A 22,503-nucleotide genomic window follows, 5' to 3' on the forward strand; every position below is an offset into this window, starting at 1 on the left:
TTAAAGCTGATCATTTCCTCTAAAGAATTTCCTTTCATTGCCTTCAAACACCAGTTCAGGGTAGCATAACAGGATGCGTATATTTACTTTAATTAATGGCGTGTGACATAAATGATCCAAAGCTTCACAGTGTGAATGCTAACTCTGAACACGTATCTGTAACAGGAAAATATTTCTAAATAAGTGAGTGCAAACTGGTTTCAATCTGCTAGAGTTCTACAAGGCTTTTCATTAGAAAGTGCTCAAGTCCTCAAAAATATGCTTTTTTGGGGGGAGATATTAAAGGAGTGATGGAGGAAAAGAGCACAGTTTTCATTGTGTTGTAAAGAAGTCAAATAATAAGACTGGTGAAAAATCTTGGGACACACAAACACCTGCTCTCTGTATCTTAAAGAGAAGAACGGTGCCTGTTGGCTCGTTATTCTGGCAAGCGACTTGTCCCTGAAGCAATTCCAGACTGGACATGCAATTTCTGCCTGAGAAATGTTTGACCACCTACCTGACATTCTCATTAGGCACTGGGCTATCCAGAAACAGAATGTTTTTTATCGTAACAAGGGAAATAGCAAATATCTGTTCCAACAGCAGTCGGGCTGGGTGACACCCACACAAGTGGAAGAACTTTAAACATTCTGGGTAGATCTGGGGTTTTCTTTACAGACCTATATTCTAATACCTTGTTTCCAGTACAGTAGTCCTGGTGGTCTGCATTTTCTTGATGGAGCTGGAAAATACAACCTACCCAGATTCTTTTCTTATTGTTTTATATTAGCTAGTTTCCAAATCCAAAATAAATAAAACAGCAAATGTGAAACCGAGAGAATGTTCCCAGGACTTTCATGTGTTCAACAGTTTTAGTAATTTGGCACTTAGAAACCTCAGTTATCACTGATTCTTATTTTCTTTGTTAACACTGATTTAACATCCCAAGATCATTCAGAATGGGAATAAGAGACAAGTAAAAAATACAAACGGTTAGTTAATGAAAGCAAGACACTGGGCGGTTTCATGCCTGCCTCTATAGGACAGAATGCTGCCAACTGGTGCTGGTGACAGGACAGAGCACCTCATGACTTTCTTCTGGATATCTCTGAGGCCAAACTGGAAGTGAACATTTCTTCAGTCTCTATCTAAAGTGGGATGCAGACAACCTCTGTGCAAGACCTTAGGAAAAGTTCAGCTGTCTAAATTACACAGGACAAGTCAGGCAACCTCATCTCAAATGTGACCTACTTCCAGAGACACCAAAAATCAGTGTTTCCATTTTGCCAAGCAACCATGTGAGAGAAGCCATTTTGCACCCAAATCCTGACTAAACATCACGTTGCTTGAAGAAACGCAGCCTAATTCTGCACAAATCTCTAAATGGCCTCATCGAACAAGCAGTGATTATTATTTCCTCGGCACAGAGTTAGGCTGAGCTTTGTAGCAGTCTGACAGTGGAGTCTACTGAACCATCTAGACAATCATCTAAGCTGCCTGCGTGGAAGCCAGCAAGTGCTCCTGTGAGAAAAGACTTTCACCTCAGCTGAACTTCCAGCAAAACAATCTCTACTGAGTACGGCGGCAACACAGCATCAAAAGGGAACTGCCCCTAAATTAAGACCAAGTACAAAGAGAAATTTTTCTGGGTCTGCTCTAGGAGATTAACAAGACCAGTGTGGGGAAAGGAGAAGGACTGCCTAAGTGTGTGCTGTTGACACAAAGGTCAAGGGCAGTTTGATTACTGATTTTGTAGCAGCAGTGCTGAACACGCTACAAATCCCTTCAAGTAGTTCCAAGAAAAGTACAGACTCCTTTTCCTCCCCAGTACTTGACAGCTTTATCTCCACTTCCCACCTTGTTTCCAGGTACACCCTGTGAGCTCTTACCTCCATATTCTTACAGAACGTAGCGTTGGTCCCAAAAAGTATCTGGCACTGTTCATCGGCACTGTAGTGCATTCCAGGCAGCTTGTGAGGGAGCCGCACTGCATACTGGCTTCGGGGGTCTGTTACCAGCAAACAGGTGCTGACCTTGGACCTGTGGAGTGTAAGAATTAAATAAGCCTTTAAGGGAAAGCACCTTTGAACGGGAGTGTTAGATCAGTGCAGTAGAGAAGCTGTTGTCCTCTTTTTTAACAGGGAATCTGATGACCTCTTGTGAAAGAGTAGTGATTTTTCCCAGTATATATCTGGAAACGTTCTAAATCATTGAAAACTATGGATAGAAAGGTCCTTGGGAACTCACCCCTGGACCCAGATCTCAATGCAGAATAAACTATCATTCTGGGTTAAAGATTTGCCTAAAATATTCCTAAAAATCTGATGGAGCATCAGTTCTGCCCTTAGGCCTTACATTAACAGCTAGAAAGTCCTCTATCATGTCTCACCTGAATCCGCCTAGCTGAATTTTAAGCTCTTGACTTCTTTTCTTATCCATCACAGACATAAAGGAAAGATGTTTCCCTTTGCCTTCACAACAATCTTTTACAAATTGGAATATCACTTTGTCATCTCCCCTCTATCAGGGATCAGAGTGTGTTCAGATGCAACTTCTTTTTCAACTTCATGCCTTTAATGTAACAGTAGATATCCCATTTTCTTTAGTTATTTTACTTTCTCACCTCTAATCCCTAGAGTGGAGAATTTTCCACGCTGAACCCATTTCTAGGAACAAAAGCACTGGCCACTCTGCCGGATACTGTTCGTCAGAGAGCTGCACTGTAGGTTTAAGACCACAATTACAGAGTTCAGACAATTCCAGTGCTTGCTATGGTACATGAGTGTTAACAACCAGCAGGACAGAAATCCTTCCTGAACTGTTGAATATGATGAACTGAAATACGGATGCAGTGGGAAAGAATTTTATAGTGAACTATTTAAGACCTACGCTCACTGAGGAGTGAGAAAACACATCAGAATTACCTCCAGGCAAAGTAAAGTTTCCTTTAAATAAAAGCTACCTAATAACAATGATGACAGTAAAAGCCACAGAATAAAGCTGGCAGCATCCTTCTCTTCAGGCCACCTACATGCAGATTTCTGTCATGGCAAATATGAAGGCCATTTTTTATAAAATGATGGTGATCTGGGGTTGTTTTTAAGAAGCAGTCAGTCCATTGACAAATGCACATAATTCTTCTGCCTCTCTGCAAACCTCAGTTTCAGAGAGGCTACTGTAAAGGAGAAAGATTCAAGCTTGCACACCCTAGTGACACATACACACACTTTTTTTAAAGGAAAATTGTTTAGATTTCCACTTTGAAATAACACATTGGATTCTTGCCTGATAAGATTTTTGATAATCAGCACAATCCTTACTTTAGGAAGTTTTCAAGGTCATCGCGGCTGCATGAAGACCAGGAAAGGTCACTTGGGTTCCTGCCCTTCACCCATTCTCCAGACATAATATGAGACCTCCCTGCGCAGGGCTGATGATCATCGTCATGGCTCATTCCCATGCTGCTTGATTAAAACAAAACAAGACAAAAAAACCTATCAGGTTAAGATGTGAGTTTCTCATTTCCCATTGGACTCAGTAACGACACTCTTAGCAATTAAAAAGTCAAAAACGGGCTATACTAATATCATTCACCAATCATTCACCTACTGCTCTGGACGCATCTTGAAAGGTTAACCCTCTTCTTTCAATTGAAACATGAAATGGTAAATGGCTTTCAAATGAAAGGTGTCTTGTATGGCCAGAGTCACCTTCTACCAAAATGACAGCCACCAACTTGGGGCTAAAAACACAGATTAATAGAAACTCACTAGGTCTCCACCTGGCTGGACTGAGCGAGCCAGAAGCAGTCCCTTTAAATATGGTGTTGGACTCTTTAATCCATGTTATTTCTCTACAAATCAGAGGCTCCTGTTTGCTTTCTGACTATGCTCTTGGCTTTGCTTCTGTCCAGTTTTGAGACTCAACTGTTCAAAGCCTAAACACAACACATATTTCTAGTTGAAATGAACCAAAACCAGCTTCAGCAGTTTGATAATTATGGCTTAGATTAAACCGCCATCTATGCTATTTTTAGCTTAAAGTGAAGGTTATATGGTAGAGTCTATTATTTTAGGTTTATCTCCAGGGACATTATTATTTCTAGAAAAACTACATTTAACATAATTTTTAGACTCAGAAGTCTATAGTTATTCTTGTTTTTAAACCTTTGTGGGTTTTGAACACAGCAGAAACATTAACATCAAGCACATTTTGTTTGATGCACGCAGGAATAATTTAACAGTCTATTAGTAACTCTAACTTCAAAACAGTAAAGAGTGAAATTACTGCTCCACTGAAGTGAATGGGAGTTTTGCCATTGACTTCAATGGAGCCTGGAATTCACTCCAAATATTTTACCCACGTTGTTTCTACACACAGAGAGAACTCTTCACATGCTAGGAAGAAAGTTCCAGCAGTATTCCTCCAATGCAAATAAGCCCATCTACAGTTCATGTTCCTAAAAGTCAGGAAAGGAAGATTAAAGTACGGCGAAGCAAGGCTTGTAAGCTTGCTGGATGTATTTCAGAGGAAAGTTTGCCAAAAAATGCCAGTTTAGAAGGCTTGCGGGCACGCAGCAATCATGTTAACTTTTTTCTAACGGGAAGGAGGCAGGTTCCCAAGGTTTCTGTCAGCTCGCCTGCCTTGTGACTGCCACGGTGCTGGGACTCCAAGTTGGGTCCTTCATGTTTCTCCGTCAGGGCTCTGTGGATGGGACTCAGCAGCACGCCCGATCTGGCAGCTCCCTGAACGGCCTCCTGGTCGGCACCTCAGCTGTTCCACTTGAAAAGGGTGAAAACAAACCATCTTCCTGATGTTCCAAGTGCTTTTGGCTCCCCGATTTTATCTCTTCCATAAAAGACTAGTGTTTGGTCTAGAGCTGTTAATGAAGAAATGCCTTACCTTTCTGATTAACTTCATTTATTCTTTGTTAGATTTGTTGAAAATGGGATTTTTTTGTTGGCAAACAACAAGGGCAATGGTTACTAATTAGGACATTCCTGTCCTTAACTTTATTTTAAACCTGACCTCATGAAAGATGTCTGCCTAGGAGAAATGCTGAGGGTCACAGTCATTACTCAGCTTTGATTTTGCAGGGGTGTTTGAAGCAGAGAGAACTTATTCTCTATAAAGACTGAGTCAGAACTCACATCTCAGAGTTATTTACAGACTTCTTCTGAAATTCAATCAATTCTTACCTGTGAGGAAATCAACAACTTTCTGAATAATTCCTGAATCCTTAGCAGAAATTCTTTAAAAAGTCATAAACATGAAGAAGTTGAGCCTGAGCTATTGGTATAAAGCAAAGGAGCTGTGCTAAGCCCAAAGAACCAGGCCAGTTTATATCTCCTTGGGATCTGGCCTTGAGGTACAGAGGCAACTTCCACTGGCCTCTCTGTGATGAGTTTCTGGTAGAAAGAAACCAGCAACACCTTTGGAGCCTGTTTTAATTGGCAATACAGAACTTTTCCCAGCATCTACTTTACCTTACAATGACTCACTTGAGGAAAGGATTAAATGACGTGCAGGACTAAGGTATACCCTAGCATGCTAACACATTCTTTTCTGAAGTTCATGGGTCTCCAGCTACATCAAAGGGATCAGTTTTTCCTAAACACATAGTAAATGTAATGCCATGCTGATTCTATTCACTAACGAATAGTCCCCTTCCTTTCAACAGAGATAAATCGGACAGAGAATTATGTGTTTGTACTAAACAGCAGTGCGAGCGCTGATTCCATACTTTGCATTTTCTTTGTCATCATCTAATCTTACCTGCTATTCAGAAGTTCACATGGAATGAGAAGCAGATAATCAGTCTCTTGAAATATTCTGCTATGGGAAGGAGTTCTATTCTTACATGAACAGATCTTGAAAAAAGAGCCGGTAAGAATGGCTCTTAGATTAGAAGCAGGAATGTCAAAATGGCACCACATTACCCTGCAAACCCTCTGCCCTCTGTGCTCTCCAAGTCAAAACTATCCATTTTATCAGGAGCAACAAACACAGGCTGTACATTATTCTTTACGCAGCAAAGCCAGCAGAGCCATTACAGATGAGCAGGACTCGATTTCCCTTTGTGCGGATACTACCACAGTCACCAGTTCCATTCTAAGTACAGGGCAAATTTCAGCCTTTGGTTCATCACATTCCCCTCCCAAAGACAAGGAAATTCCACAAAGGGAAGCAAGAACAGCTTAGACTGTCAGCCCTTGAACTCCTTTCATTCTATGTTTATTCAGAGTAAGCGCAAGGGGACTCCGGTTTCACACTGCAGCCTCTTTTCTAATATAAATAACGCATTGGTTATCAGTCAAAGACACTACGGCATCACCAAAGGAGTCCTGCAGCATATTTATTGCTGCTCATCATATGTGAATCCAGAAAAAGCTGACTGACCAGTTTGAGTTCTGACTGTTAACATAATCACAGCAAGGCAAATTTTATCAGGAATCACAGGGAGGCAGCAACAACAGATTCCTTTGATGCTTTAAAGTAGCATTGCTGTGAATAAGAAATAGCACGCAGTCTCTCAAAGCCCTGGCCCCTCTGAAGTCTGTGCTCCTTTCCAGGACACTATTCTCCGTCAGAGCCTACGCAGCAATCGGAACAGGGTCGGAACGCCAGAATTACACTCTGGGCCTGAGCTGGCCAATTCTTTGTGCAACCCTCTCTAGCTAAATGCAATTAACAGCTGTTTGTTTTCCCACAGCAATGCTAAATAAATGCACTTGCTTTGTTTGTTTCGGTCATTAGCAGAGCTTCTCCTCTAGACAGTTAATGTAACTAAACTGCTCTGTTTACTCTTGGTGCGTTTTCCACTGCTTCCTGTTATTCTTTAAAAGCCTGAGCCAAAGAGCACCAAAGCCTGTGGAAAACTTCCTACCGCCTTCAATGCACTGTGCGTTGTACCTCCAAGTTCTTAAGGTCATGTATACAAATCTTCATCAGAACCACTATGGCTCTCAATAGGTTTCCAATTAAAAGCCCCAAATCCGAGTTAAAGGATAATGCCAAGAGCTGGGGGAAACTGATTTAGGAGATGCTTTAAATTTTTTCAAAAGCTGCAACTTTGTGGCTGGTAACAGACCACTTGAGAAATCCCCAGGATTATTATCATAAACTTCCCCTCTGGTGGGGAGAGACTGTGAAGTGGGGGCAAGAGGCAAGTTTGGTAGAAAATACCATCAGCAGTAAAAGAAGAGTTTTTCTTCAGAAAAAGCCAGAAAAAGGCTAGCAAGTGAAAGAGAATTATGAAGAAGTGAAGCCTGAAAATAACACACCCAGAAGTGGAAACACCATGAGCTTCTACAGTCCCTCTGTTTCAAATAAGCACTTCAGCTGGCTGCTAGGAAGAGTTTCTCCATAGCCTCCCTGTGAAAGCCAAACCATTCCATTTGTCTGCAAATAATTCAGGGGGAGTCAAACGCTGGTTCACTTTAGAAATGAGTGACACTCAGGACTAGCAAAGCTACCCAAGGCGATCTGGCTGCCACCCCAGCTGCTTAATTAACTTCTGCACAACACACAATTGATTGCTCTCCACACAACCGGCACTAACCTCAAAGTCACTGTTTGTCTAAAGGACAGCAAGGCTATCCAGCTACCAAGAAGGAAACGAGGACAGTGGCCTGTCTCTATCTTCTACAGACAGAGAAATCCCCAAGAGGGTCTTTCTCTTCCTGAAGAACCAACTCAGAAATGGCTCCAACTGTGTAAGCTCGGCAACACGTGGAAAAGGAAGAGATCGTTGGGGCCACTTGCCCCACAGGCCAACATGGACTCAAAGAATTGAGCAAAGGACCTGCTACAGCAGTGTCCCAAATACAGAGTGGGACAGGAGAAGGCAGTGATACCTCTCACTCCAAGTGAAAAGCTCAGTGGAGCCACGAAGGTTGTTACATCTTGGGTAACCTTGTTTGCTGGAAAGCATGTTTTCTCTACCTGTGTTTGTACCAGAAGGCTCTTAGCCTGCGGATGTTCTCTGAAAGGCTCTGTTTCTGCAAGACAACAGTGAATTGCTAAGAGCTCCATGCAGTACCAGGAGCTGCATGTCACAGCAGGGTAGGTCACAAGTGACCTTCTCAAAAGAGCATACAGAAGAAGCTATTGCCCGTGACCCAGCTTGCCACAACTCACCCAGGGTAATCTTGCATTAACTGCAGACCCAAGATTAAACACAAGATCTCTTTCTAAACTGCAATGGAGAAATACGACTGCAAAGGGAGGGCAGACAGGACAACATCCTCACATAGTGTGAGAGGAAAGGGAGAAGGGGAGCTATAATTTACTCTGGCATTTCGGTGTGGGCAGGATGACAGTGCCCCATGGAAAACATGCTATTTAGACAGTCTGTGGGCACAAACACCATCTGTTTATCCATGTGAAGGACACATCTGAAGGACAAAATTCCTCCCACTTCCTATCAGGTCTCCATGAATGGCTGAGAAGGGAGTCCTGGCTCTATAGTCCATCCAATGTCAACCACAAAGGAAGATGCTGATATGGAAGGAGGTTATAGAGTCTCCATGGCTGACAGCTGAGAACGTTAAATATGGCCATTAAACTCAAATCAATATAGGTCACTAAGCAGAGAATGTATATCAACAGTTCTCAGCAGCTACTTGCTTGGGCTGGACTTAAACCAGCAACTTAGAAGTGGGAGACAGAATATCACATAATCAAGCTTGTGAGCCGTCCAGTCCCAAATCGAATTCAATGTTAGGAATTTTTATTAACGTTTGAAATTGAAGCTGCATCACTGGAAAGATGCCTACTTCTGAACTGGTTCAACATGTTTAACATTTCAATATGCTGATATCTTGCAAGTTATGAGGTTTCCAACCAGTTGAGAATAAAGGCGTAACAGAGGCAGAAGTGAAACAGGGTTGCTCATTAGAGCTGGAATTATAACAGGAGCTGCAGTGCAAAATGAGGACAGTAATTTTAAGAAAGTGACCTAGGAAGGTGATGCATCTGGGAAACAACTGAAGAGAGGCAGAGAGAGCCGGAGGGGTCAGAAGGGAGTCCAAGGGAGGCTCGGATGAAGGGCAAACTAACAAATGCTGGGGAGACGCTGAGGTGAGCTGAGCTGGGAGGAGGCAATGAAACAGCTTGCATAACCTTCTTAAAAAACAGCGGTCACTGGGACTGCTGGCTTAATGGAAAACAGGCTTTTTCACCTTGTGCTTTTCAAACATGTAAACACGGTCACTTAAATATAACTTGGCTATGTCAGAAGCTGTCAGGAGGTACGTTGAGAAGCTGTGATGAAGAGAGAGAGAGATGACTCAAAGCATTTGAAGTAATCAAAGATGGTCATCATGCACATAATAGTATCTAGAACAAGGGTGTTCAGGATGGGTGGTGAGCTTTTTCTTTTTTTTTAATTAGGAAAGACAACATTTAAAGGCAGCCATGACTACTGGACTCTTGTTTTCATAACCAAGTTTATGTCACTCTCCAATAATGAAGTAACCAGATATTTTATATGGTTATCTACTCATCAAACAGCCAGGAAGTCAACAACAGCGAGTGAGAACACATGAACGCCTATGGTGAATAACAGCATGGAAAGCTGTGGTTTATTCAGCTGCGTGACAGATCCAGCCCTTTATGATATGGTTTTCATTTAAAAAGAATTAGTTCTTTTGCCATGGAATCTGGAAGGCAGCAAGTATGAGCTTGTGCCGCAAGGGACAGATAGCACACACGAGAGACTGACACTCAGGAATAGGCAGTGTGGCCTTTTACTCACCCAAACATTTCATCCAAAAGTTCACTGCCCGCGTCGTCCTACATACCTGTAACAGAGCTGGCCAAACCCCACTGACATCAGTGACAGTCCTTTTATATGGTTTGATTGAAGTTAGACCAAGGCCATGAAGAACAGGGTGAATCATCCTAAGATCTTCTCCTCAGCAATAATATCACATGCCCAGACGATTGACTACTTTTCCAGTGGACATTCGCTCACGCGATTCTCTCTCAAGAATCCTTTGCCTCTTTTGTATAGTGGCTGATTCGGGGCAGGCGTCACCTGATGTATTCCAAGATGTTTGGTAAGATGAAGGAATCCAGTTGCAATGCAACTGAACTCCTACCGTTCCCATGGCCTGCCTCCACCACATCGAATTTGTAGGATGTGGTCCCAGCATAGCAACTTTTTTCTAAAAAACTTCACAGTGTTTCTGGGAATCAGCAGGTTCAGAGACTGCAGGGGGTAGTGTATCTTGTGGCAGAAAAAGGAGTGCTCCACCTAATATCATCCTAGAAAAAGCTTGATCAATATATGTACAAAAAAAAAATTGGTAGAACTCCACATTGAAAAAGTAGCATTACCTCAGGAAAACACCTTTCTTTCTTCAGATCTTACTGCTCACTCCTTTCCAAGCCCCATGTAGTATCTAATACAAATCTTTAAACGTGAGAGCTGTCAATCGGCATAGCTCTAGCAGTACGTATTCAGACTCGTAAAAGACTGCAATTACACAGCACAGCGTAAACCATTCAGTACTAACACGCTTAGCACAGGCAAGGTCCTGTCCTGTTCAGAATCCCGTCTCTCTGAAGGAAAACTTTTAAAGACGCAAACTAAGCTACAGCTCTGAGTTAGCAGGGGTGAGCACATAATGGCTGGAACAGCCCAGCTCCCTACTGCAGAAGGACTCAAAATCAGCCAGAGTGGTCCAGTCTGCTCATGCTGATGCGGCAGGGACTCACCTGAATGCACGCAGGCAATGGAGATGTGGGAAAGGCTCGTGCAGTGAATCCAATCACATCACCACTGCCAAATGTCACACGGGAACGACTGCCCAGGGCTAAAAATACTCCTTCTCTGCCGTCACACCCGCCCAACAGCATCAGGAGCTCAGCACTCTTATGCTTATAGTAACAATTTCAGTATTTTTTGTGATCAGAGCACACAGTGGCTTCGATTTCAGCCTTTCTTTTTTGGCCCTATGAGTCTTAACATCACACAGCATGTAGATTCCTGCACCCTTCACATCCCTAGACCACTACCCCATCTCCAGGGCAGCCATCCAAGTGGATGCTCAGCATCTCTAAACCCTTTCACATGCTTTGATACATGCCAACAACACACAGAAGCAACAGGTTTCTGACACAACAACATTGGCAAGAGTCAAGGATTGCTTTAACAGTCCCTCCGTGTTGAAAAGGTGAAACATATACCAAAAAACACTTACTGTAAAACATGCATCAGTGACCATTTACTGGGAATCACTTCTCTCAAGCTACCAAAGAAGAGACACTGGCTACTTGTCATGTTCACCTTAGAGCAACAACACAGCTATCTGAAAGCCAAAGGGCAACATCCCCATGAAAATGTATGCATTGAGCAGTTTCCTTTCCTTCCACGAGATTTAGTCCACTTCTTGGACATGAAAAAATGCTCCTTCTCTCCCTTGCTTCAGTCTGGTTTCAGAAAGCAGGGTGTTGTTGCAGAAGGAGCACAGTGACTATGAATGGAACAGTGGTGGGCAGACACAGACTGTTCATTTCTCTTGTCTGGTGAGCAGAGGCTGCTGTGCTCCATCTGTAGCTCCTTCTTTATTCGCAAAGCACCCTGGCGCATCGCAGAAGCAACACACTGAAGGGGTAACAAGCTGTTTGCTTTCAGCACTGCCTGAAGTGGGTGAAAACGAGACCTCAGAAAATGTGACATGCATTTCCTCAGAGGATGAAACAGGAATATAAATTGTAGGGTGGAAAAAAGACGAAACCCTGGGATAGCTGGGTGGGATTTCCCACCCACTAGGGAAGAAAGACAAAAGCTCAGGAAAACAGGAGACGGGTCTGTTGCTCAGTGTCAGCAACCTAAGGGGAAGCTCTTGCATGCAATCACTTGCGTACACTTCTTCAAAACTCCTGTGAAACCAGTGAAAGCCTCCAGTCAACTCCATTGATGACTGAGGGTCAAACCTGAACAAAGAGATGCAACCTGAGACACCTGTAAAAGAAATGCAAGAAGGGAGAGATGGTGGAGCGTATTTGCCAAATATGTGCAACACAAGTAACCACAAATGTCCCACGCTGTCCCCACCAGGAAGCCACCCACCGCCGAGTGCTGGGGGGAGCAGGACAGCCTGGGGAATGAGCTGTAGGAGTCAGGAACGCTGCCTGCCTTCCTCACAGTGGGAGGCGGATTCTCCGTTCCTGGAGGTGGGAAAAGGGAGATGGCCAACATCAAAAGACAAAGAGATGTGAAATAACTGTAATATATATAATTCTGAAGTTCCCAGACAAGCCACTGGATACATGCTTTATGTTCCCAGAGCCACAGAAGTCCTTTTTCACAGAATCTTTTAGTCTTCTTTCTTGGTCTATGTTGCCAATCACTGTGGGCTTACAGATTTGGTCCAAGAAGAAATCCATCCATCCAATCCAATCCATCCAATCCATGTGACCCTCTTACACCGATTCACCAAAATGACAGATGACTGTAGTGGGCAGTGACAAACCTGTGTGTTCACTTTGCTTGCAAAACTGTCTAGGAAAAAAGTTGCACAGGAAATGCATGATGCAATTCTATTAGTTGCAGTTACAATCTAGCAATGGATCAGTCTGCAGTAGCTCAGTTAAAGCCATTTGCTTCAGCTGAAGACATTTGCTATAAGGACATGACATTTTCAGTGGTATCCCTGTCACAGCTATTTCTGTCACTCAGGAGTGCTCCATATCTAGTAATGTTCCTACTATATATCGGCTCCCTAAACTCTTGGGATTTTTGATAATGGTGCAGCTGGGAAGATAATTCATAATCCCAGAACCATAAGGCCTTGGCTGTTCATAAATGATATTAAAAGCTCAGCATGCTATCTTACTTAGTCTCACTCATTTGGTGAGCAGGGAGAGACTTGATATCAAACAGGAGTGTTGCAAATCATGGCTTGGTATCAAAGCAATTGGGAATTATATGTTCAGACCAATCCCAAAGTGGAATTCTTTGGGTAGTGGGCATGCCTGGTTGGCTACAAACCTCCAGGCTAATGAAGCCAAGTTTGCTTTCATATTGGCTAAGAATGCCACAAGAAGAAAGTAAAAAGCAACTCAAAAGAGATATTAGTGCTTTGAATAACTTTGGCTTGAACATGTTGATGTGAAGACAAATTGCAGAGGAACAAAAAAGTCTGTTAACTTCACAGGAAGAGATCTCTTTAGAGGGTCTCTAGCTGATAAGAGGTGCAATGTTCATGTCATTTAACTGATGACAGATTTCTGGAAACCACATAAGAGTTTTTCTCGTGAGAGTCTGTTCCTTATACTAAGAGATGCTGCCTGCAATAATGCATTTGGCAAACCTGGTAAGGTTACTTCAATGAACACGTAAAAAATTCAGAATGAGGTGCAGGTATGTGTTGTAACACTTAAGGTATAAAAAGAAAATATGAACAAATTTTTCAAAACAAACTAGGTCCTGAGAGAAGCCTCAGGACCATATCTGGATTAGTATTGAAAAAGTGTCAATAACTGAATGAAAAAGAATCATAGACTCATTTAGGTTGGAAAAGACCTTTAAGATCATCGAGTCAAACCGTTAACCCAGCACGGCCACGTGCACCTCTAACCCGTGTCCCTAAGAACCTCATCTCCGCGGCTTTTAAACACCTCCAGGGATGGTGACTGCACCACAAGCCTGGGCAGCCTGTTCCAGTGCCTGATAACCTTTTAATGAAGAAGGTTTTCCTAATATCCAATCTAAACCTCCCCTGGTGCAACTTGAGGCCATTTCTTCTCATTCTATCACTTGTTGTCTGGGAATGGAGAAAGAGGTAACAAAATATACCAAGTGGAGAGGATGACACTCTTGCTTTGATTTGTTTCACCAAAGCAAGAACAAAGGCAGAAAGCTGTGGATTGTTCTTCTCTTTTTTGGAAACTGAGGTTCAAGTGAAGACACAGATGACAAAACTCTCTGCTGGGTTGGATCCAGCAATGGAAAGAGGCCCAGCATCTGATGTAAGGAGGATTTTGCAAATGGAAAAGGACCAGTGAGAACAAAGAAGGCCTGTTTATTTCGTTTGTCTAGTAAACTCTTTTTGCTGAATTTTACTCCCCAACACAACTGTTGCCCAAGAGGCAGTGAACTTCGTTCCACTACAGTGCAGCCTTCCACTGACATAGTGCTAAAGGGAACCACATTTTTAGAGGCAACAACATTTCCACTGGCGTTGCTGCTGCTGAGTTACTACCAAAGGCTTTTCCAAGTGACAGGCTGGGATTTATCACCTTCCCCAGCTCTGCGGTCATTTTTACCTGGAACCTGTTGAACTCAGCAGGCCAGGCAGACAGCGTGGGTTACAGGCTATTGGAACCCAACTGCTAGTGGAAAAGTAAATATCTCAGCTAGATTGCTGCCTGTGTATAAAAACAAATGATTATTTGGTAAATGGCATTTGCAAACCTAATATTTCCTGTGTTGGTGTGTACTGTAGAGGTTGCACAATGGGGACTTGTACTGTCCCTGTGTTTTGGGTCATTGGATGCACAGGGCTGTTGCCAGCGAAGCCAATGAAGTATGAAACCAGAACCCATGTAGCTGGAAGCATGTGCAAGATTTGCCAAATCATTACAGGCCAGCTATTTAACATGGCTGTGGCTTACTCAGCAGAATAAGCCTTCAAAAAGACAGACGTAGCTGGCAAAGCCACAAAGCTATCAATTAAATGAAAATGGTGTTGTCTGGGAGTTTCTAAATGACTGCTGTTTGCCCATTTGATGCAGTTTTATTATGTTAAGTAAAGCTGTACAAGATGCTCCAAAACAAAGAAATTAGAGAGACTGCAAGAGAATGTTGTTTCACTAGGGATTACGCAGACATCCTTCACAAAGCGTACAGTAAAACCATAGAAACCCATGACCAGAACCACACTAGCACTTGCCACGAGAGCCCAGAAAGCAAAGGGAGGTGGACATTCCCGTACCCAGTTCCAATGTGGTTACACTCCAACACTGTAAATAAACGATATCAAATTTGGAAGATATAAGAGCGAGAAAAGACACACATGATAGAGGGAAGGTACCCACCGCCACGCTGGGCTTAGCAGGCTCAGGAACCACACCTGTAAATATCTTGAAGTTTTACATAAAATTAAAAAAAAAAAAATCCAAACCCAGGCCTGCTATCCACAGTCTGGCATATGTTACTACTCGCACCTCTCCATTTCTCCTTCCCAATCTTCTTTTTCTCTATGTGATTTCTGTATGTGATTTTTCTCTATGTGATAGCCTACTGTCAATGTAAAAACAACTTGCCCAGATAAGGTTAATACAACAGGGATATTCTACTTCTGAGATTGAAATTAATTTGCACAGGTACTGTATTATGTTGAGCAAACACATCAAGATACCTTCCATTTAGTGGTACTCCATCAAACCATCCATGCTTGCAGAAGTATACACTGAATTTTTTTTCTATTCACATGTGTTTAGATCTGTATCTGTCTTTGATCTCTGCTTGCTTTTGACTAATTTAGGACACAGTTTTCAAAAAGCTACTAATATCAAGTTATTATGTACATAATAATTTTTTTTGTCTAACACAGACCCCTCAGTGTGTTACCAAAAGTGGAAGAGGCATCTCCTGAAATTTTAGTCTATACCTAGTTCTCTCTCAAAACCAAAATAATTTATTAAATAATTGCTTTGACTAGATCATCCCAATTCTGATGTACAAACATTTATGATGAAATAAGCAGTGTTCCATTATGTCCTGTTGGAGTTGTACAGAGAAGGGCAACTTAACTGTGAAAATGTGCTTGCAATTATCTGTGGAAGAACAAGGAAACCTGGGAGGAGGGGAACAAGAAAAGGGAGCCTGGGAACAGAGAGAGACATTCCACAACAGCTTTACAACACAAACGGCAGAAAATAAAATTAGCAGCTCCAGGGTGGGTACAGAGCATTGCCAGCGCTGTTGGCCAGCTTCAGGGTATGTCTACACGGCAGTCAGTCACTCCCAGTAATCCTGAGACTGCAATATACTGGAACAGCCACATATTCCTGTGAGATTTTAAATGGAGAGTGCTGGCACTGGTAGAATATCACTGGGGCAGTAACTACCTGGCTACTCAGGAAATCTTGGTGCAGCAGCACAGTGACTAATACTTGAGCTTGCTAGAATAAAGCTTGCATGGGATTCTCTCTGGTTCCAGTCCTCCCTGGGATCCAGCTGACCTTGATTTTCAAACCCTGCAAATGCAGGCGTGTGAGTTCCAACACATTGTCTTTTGCAACAGGGTCAAAACAGCCACAAGGGTTTTTCACAAAGGCACAGAGGGAACTGTGCCACAGCTCTCTGCCACAAGACAGAATCTACACCCACTGGAGAGGTTTATTCAGCCACAGGCTGCATCCCTGAGCCATCATGTACATGGATACTGCCCTGCAGGTCCACAAGATGGACATTTCTTTGCAAGGTCTCTCTTCGGTGAAACATGCTTGCACAGAGTGAATAAGATGCCTGTGGACACAGGTTAAACTGGAGTCTCTAACTACATGCTGAAATACTACCCTATGCGTAGAAGTTCAGCCTCATTTGCAAGACAGCAGGACTAGAGTTAGAATTGAAGTTGTCCAGATAACCCTGAAACTGAGACTTTGGCACTTCTACATGTTTGATTCTGCAACTTTAGTAATGTTGTTTTTAATGCCTTTCGGGAGGTAAGAAGTAATCTGGGGACAGATTGCTTCTTGGCAATTAATTGGTGCAGTTTTGCAATAGCAATGAAGAAAAACATTCCCCAGAAACTCAGGTCAGGCAGAACCTGTCTGATAAATGGGGGACTAACTCATGCCTCTGCTACGCTTCAAACAGCAGTGGCAAGGTCTGCTTTCTTTTCTGTGACCGATCTTGCTGTCAGCACCATAACACTCTAGGATCCTACTGGTTGCTTTGCTCATACATCTAAAAACCAGCTCTTTACAAATGCTACGAAGAAATACTTGCCTTTGCCATCGTTACAATGCAGATGGTCAAAAGAGCAACACAGAGCAGAAAAAGAAGCCCAGATGGGAGCTTTTCAGAAAAATAGGGTTAATGTTTAAACCCAGCCAGGATATAAAGCACACTCAGCTGCCTACATTGGTAGAGCCATGTGTTCAAGGCTAGACTATGGTGGGCTGCTCTAAAGAAGACACAGAGGGTTGTTTGGTTTGGATTTTTTTCTTTCAAAACAGCTTCTCTGCTCCTACACCCTGCACCCAAGTGTTATAATCCCCAGGATAAAATGAGAGAATTTGTAGTAAAGGTCCCTCCATTTTTATATCATTTCCAGAACCACTCCTCTCATACCACTACCATGATTTGGCTGGCTGGCTCCATCACTGCGCTGACTGGAATCACAAAACAGGCTGCTTAAGAAACAGAAACAGTTTTACATCAGCACAGTGTGCGCTCCGCAGCGCTACCTGACTGCTCAGATCTGCATCCCGCTTACTCTGGTGGTCCTTGGCTTCCACGTGAAACTGTTCATTTTAAAAATGCATTATGACCAAATCTTTATAAAGTGCAGGACAAGGGGGACTGCTAATTTCCTGTTTGGTTCTTAGGAATGAAGCTTGTATGCCTGCAACAGTGTAAGTTGTCACAGGACGTTATTCTGCACTTTTGGATCTGCTCAAGACACATTCTCCTTCAGCCTGCAATATTTTCACATTCTGCCTTATAACTATTTGCATGACAGAATCTCTGCTGCGTGCTGCACTAGACAGATCAGGGAGGGAAGTTTATTCACAAGTCTAATAGCACAAGTATCAGGCCACAAAAGGAATATCCAGAGAGTGCTTTTCCCTCACCTGCAACACCACTATTGCTGGAAACACAACAGAAATGCCACAGTTAGGTACACAGCACATAATTATCCACCCTAAAGTAGTTTTAACCAAGCTACATCTATCAATACTTAATATCTAAAGCAAATAATCATACTGGACAGAAACCTGTCCGTTCTAAACTCTTCTCTTGGCTAATTCCAAATCCAGGCCTCTTTGGTTTGTGCACTATAGGCTTTTTACCTTTGGACTCGTTTTTGTCCTCATCTGTTTCAGCTTCAAGTTTGAGGCCATGCGGTTTCAGACTGTTGGCAACTGACTGCACCTTCCTCATTGTGAGTTGATTTTGATTCGCTTTCCTGAGGGCATCCAACACAGCGTGGCTTCCAGCCATACCACCTCCGGCTATGCGCTCAGCATCCAGGCAGTGCCAGGTTCCTCTAGCTCATGAATGGGAATCCTCCCTCCCCACCCAAGCCTGCCCTCCGTCCCACGACAGGAAAGCCGAGGCTGTTGAAAGAAACAGGAATGGCAACAAAGCTGGCATTGTTGTCCTGAAAAACCACTGGCTACAGTCCACCCACTTCACTTAGGGAATAACGGATATAAGGATGAATCCCAGCTTTTGTTTAAAAAAAACTTATTTGCCTTTTTCTTTGGAGAAAGACTTGAAAATGGTAACAATGTCACTGCTGTAGGCAAAAAGGGAACAAGGGAGGGGGAAGTGGCACTGGTTTTCTAAAAGTCAGGGTTGTTCAGGGTGGTCTGTGGGGTATGAATCTCAGATCAACTTCACAGTGGGCAGTTCATGGAGGAGGAGAGAAGCACCATTCAGGATCTTGTCAACAACAGTAGAGCATTTTCAAGCTCCTACTGATGGAGTTGCCCTGCTAGTCTGACAAAAGAAGAGAGTAAGAAAGTGTTCAGCATATTAACCTGTTTATAATAGCCAGACCTTTGACTTACACTTTTTGAGACTTCAGGGACCGCTGTGTTCTCTGTGCCTTCTCTTTTGTGTATATCAGAACACAGTCCTCCACCCAGCAATCCCTGGACAAAACCCAACTCACTGTGGTTACATTAAAGTGTATTATTTTAAAAGACACCCACTGTTGACCATGCTGAATGGACAACACTTGCTGAGGGTTCCTGCGTGTATAGTAAGAAGTTTATCATTTGCATTCTCATCGCACATTCAGTGGTCTCTACCCTGTCTGTTACTTTTTCGTAACAGTAAAATTCTTTTCCTGGACTCTTTGTAGGAAAAATTGTATCTAAATACAAATGGGTGCTCTCTTTGTGTCTAAGGACCAAAATTACTGCTCCAAATTTGAAGATACAAATACAACAGATCACAGTTATATTAGTCACCCTATCATCAAGCACAACAAGTCTATAGGTTAAACCTGAAGATGAACCTTTATATGACCTATAAGCATCACTCTAATGGACCTAATTAATGATGCTTCCATGTTTTAACAGTGCAGCTGTCTCTAATAGTGTTTTTTGCAGTGAGTCCAAATGACATTAGTGGCAGATTAGGAATCTGACATATCAATTAGTAATCCATTCACTTTTTCCAAAGTCTACATCAGAAACTATCTGTGAATGCCAAACTGGGCTTGTAATCTCCACAGACATTTGTTAGTCTTAGGGCAAGAAGTAATAAATCTCAGCTTTTCTACACTCATAAGGAAATCAGCCTTCAATAAAGTTCACAATTACAGCTCTCCAAAATTTATATTTTTGCAAATAGGGATGTAAGTTTTGACTGGATTTTTTAAATAAAAAAATCTGCACCCAGTTTTCCTTGCTTTTCATTTTATAACTTGAATCTCATGTCAGCTTCTTTGTCTTTATCTCTGCAATGGATTTCCTTACAATTCACTTAAAAACTATGAGTTTGTAGGTGAAGTCTGCAAAGAATCCTTCTATTTGCATAAGACGTGCTGAAACAGGACTGCTCAGAGCATCCTGTTGCAGTTCAAAAACAAAAGAATAAGGAGACACCTGACAGTGAAAAGACTCTTGTTGACTTCAAGGCCAGAAAGGCACCAGTAAATCAACCAGACTCTGAAATAACTAACTAGACCACTGGTGGATGACAGTATAGATGGATGATTTTGATGCTCGGGTTGGGTGGTGAGAAGAGAGAGAGCGTTTTTTCACCTCTCTTTGATTTGGCACACTGGGGTTTGATTACGCTTGCTTATGGCTGGGCTTAGGAAAGGCAAGAGGGGGCAAAAGGGCTTGCTCCAGTGTGTTACAGAGAATTGCAACTCACTGTGAAACGCGATAACCTGTTCCCAAAACAGCCATGGCAGCAGAATGCTGCCAGCAGTAGATTCCCCGCACAACAGCACACTCACTGTCCGAATCCTCCAGGGTACTGAACCCAAGCCACCCTCTGTCAGTCCCTTTAGACATCTCATAGCCGCCTCTCAAAATAGCTTTCCAAGTCAGAGGTAAAGAAAGAAAACCAGCAGAGAAAAGACATTATGATCTTTCCACCAAAACTGCACTCAGAAAAGAAAATGGAGTTTGCTCTTCTCTGCACAGATGGAGAGCTATATCTGAAAGCATTACATCCCCTATTTATGTTGTGGATTTTGTGCGAGACATTATTAGAAAGAAGCTTGACAGCTCTGCTGGGAAACTTGGCAAACACCATGGCAGACCAGTCTCACTCTTTTACACAGCTGGATTTTCTGCAGCTCAAGTATTTTTCCCTCCTGCTCTTGGCCCATCCAAAGATGAGTGCTGAATTTCCCTTAACATCACCCACAGGTTAATTTTTTATTAAATTTAGGCTCAGTTTAACATCTTGGCATGCAATTTAAATAAAACCAAAACCAAATGTCCGTCATTTTGGCTGAAACCACCCTCGGTTTGGCTCAGCTGCCTTTGGTGTCACTGAAGGGTGAAGAGGAGAATCATTTTCATTTTGTCATTTTTGGTAGTAACCTAAATATCCTCCATGCAATTTTGAAACATATTGCCATAAAATAATTATTTGTCATGGAATGAGATTAGCCAGAATCTGAACATGATACCTGGGCTCTTAGCTGTCAAATACTTGTTACTGTAGGAAAGGAAGATACAACAGACACACAAATAAGAGTCCAGAAAGGTGCATACAAAACTTACACACTGCTTCTGACTGAAGGAATAATGGTGGAATTTCCCATCTTGCACCCCAAGAGGCTAAAGGAAGGTGTGCTTGAAAATCTCATAGGCACAGCCCTGGCCCCTGTATAAATTAGTTCCTGGTCTAATTCTCTACCTTCCACAGTCTAACTATGACACAGTGCAACCAGAGTGATGTCAACGGAAAGGGCAAAAAGCTTCTAAGTACTATTAGTAAGTGCGTGTTATACTTAGGCTGGAAAGCAGTGAATGTGGATGCTGACCCTTGGTTTAACTCATTAACTGCACTAAGACGATGCAGTAAGTGACTCTTCCAGTCAATTTTGTTTCCTTCTGTCCGTGGGATATTTACAGGCACCTTTAAAAAGCCTTCAAAGTCACCTGCAGAAAGTACTCAGTAATCCCATTCTGCAAATTTCCGTGTGACTAGGAATTATCGCATTCTTTGTTGTTTTTTCCAGTCAGTGTTCAAAGTGTGTTAGTTAGCTGTGATTAAGCTGATAAATCAAGTAATGTGATTTCTTTCTGTTGATCAAATAATACTGCTCAAGGGCATTTCCAAAATTCTGATGTTTACAATTTCAGCCACAGTAGATTACCTCACATGTAGAGATGAAACCATTACCCAACAAACCATTTAACTATTAAAATCCTTGACATAAACATCTGAACTTCAGAGAAAATTTAGCAAGTTCAAAGATTTTGAAATTGATGTCATTTTTGTGCACCTATTCTACAGCATGAACAATAGCAGAATTTGTCTCTACCTACCACCATCAATCACCCAACAGAATGAGGCCTCAAAACGTAGAGTGGAAAATGGGGGAGGGTCAAATAGAAAGATTTATTTGTGCTGCAAGGAATATTTACATAAGCCTCCTAAAAACTAAGTTCCTTATCAATCTGCTAGATTTATGAAATCCTAACAAACATGCCACACTAGTAATTTCACTTGTGTGGCTCTAAAGAAAAGTATGCTACAGTGGCATCAGAAAAGCCAGAAACAGAAGAAGTTCTTACTTGTGCCCAAGTTCATGCGCAATTGTAAACGCCAGATTGAGACCGTTGTCTTCAGCAAGAACACACTTTCTCTTGGCACTGCAGACACCTCCCAGGTAAGCAATTCCTGCAACAGAAACACAGAGAATGTTCCCATTAGAATGAGTGAAACAGCTCATTCACCCAAAACATACAGCAGTAACTCAACCAAAATTATAAAGGATGCACCCAGTGAGATATCAGGGCTGTTCACACACAAAAATATTTTGTCAGACAGGAAACAAGTTGAACACACTTACCTTCACTGCTTTCACTGGAAAATACATTTCACCTACTCAAAAATTAATCTAATCTTGTCTGTTAATGCCCCCTACTACAATGTTAGAAGATGCAGTGAAGTTGTGTTTAAATGGAGTTCTTTCCATTTTCAGAATAAAGTTGGGGAGAAGGAATAGAGCAATAAACAGAGACTCTCTGAAAAGATGTTACATTTTCCCTTATTTTCATACTTAAAGAAAGCAAGAATGGCAGAGCCAGCAAAGCTGGCAAAACCCTGATGGTGAGTCACAAAACTCATGTAGG

At 42.4% G+C, this 22,503-nt stretch overlaps 1 protein-coding gene across 1 annotated transcript in view; it reads right to left on the bottom strand.

The window, feature by feature from the left end:
* The window catches only part of ADAMTS17 (ADAM metallopeptidase with thrombospondin type 1 motif 17), a 179,318-nt gene that overhangs the window by 86,876 nt on the left and 69,939 nt on the right, over positions 1-22,503 (bottom strand). The window contains exons 8-10 of the mRNA XM_082060557.1: positions 21,943-22,048; positions 3,303-3,443; positions 1,872-2,022 (exon numbers count right to left, since the gene is read on the bottom strand). Of these exons, the coding sequence (XP_081916683.1) occupies positions 1,872-2,022; positions 3,303-3,443; positions 21,943-22,048 (398 nt within the window). The remainder of the gene's footprint in view (positions 1-1,871; positions 2,023-3,302; positions 3,444-21,942; positions 22,049-22,503) is intronic.

Source organism: Streptopelia decaocto (assembly GCF_964273445.1).
Source record: "Streptopelia decaocto genome assembly, chromosome: 9".
Classification (NCBI taxonomy): Eukaryota; Metazoa; Chordata; class Aves; order Columbiformes; family Columbidae; genus Streptopelia; species Streptopelia decaocto.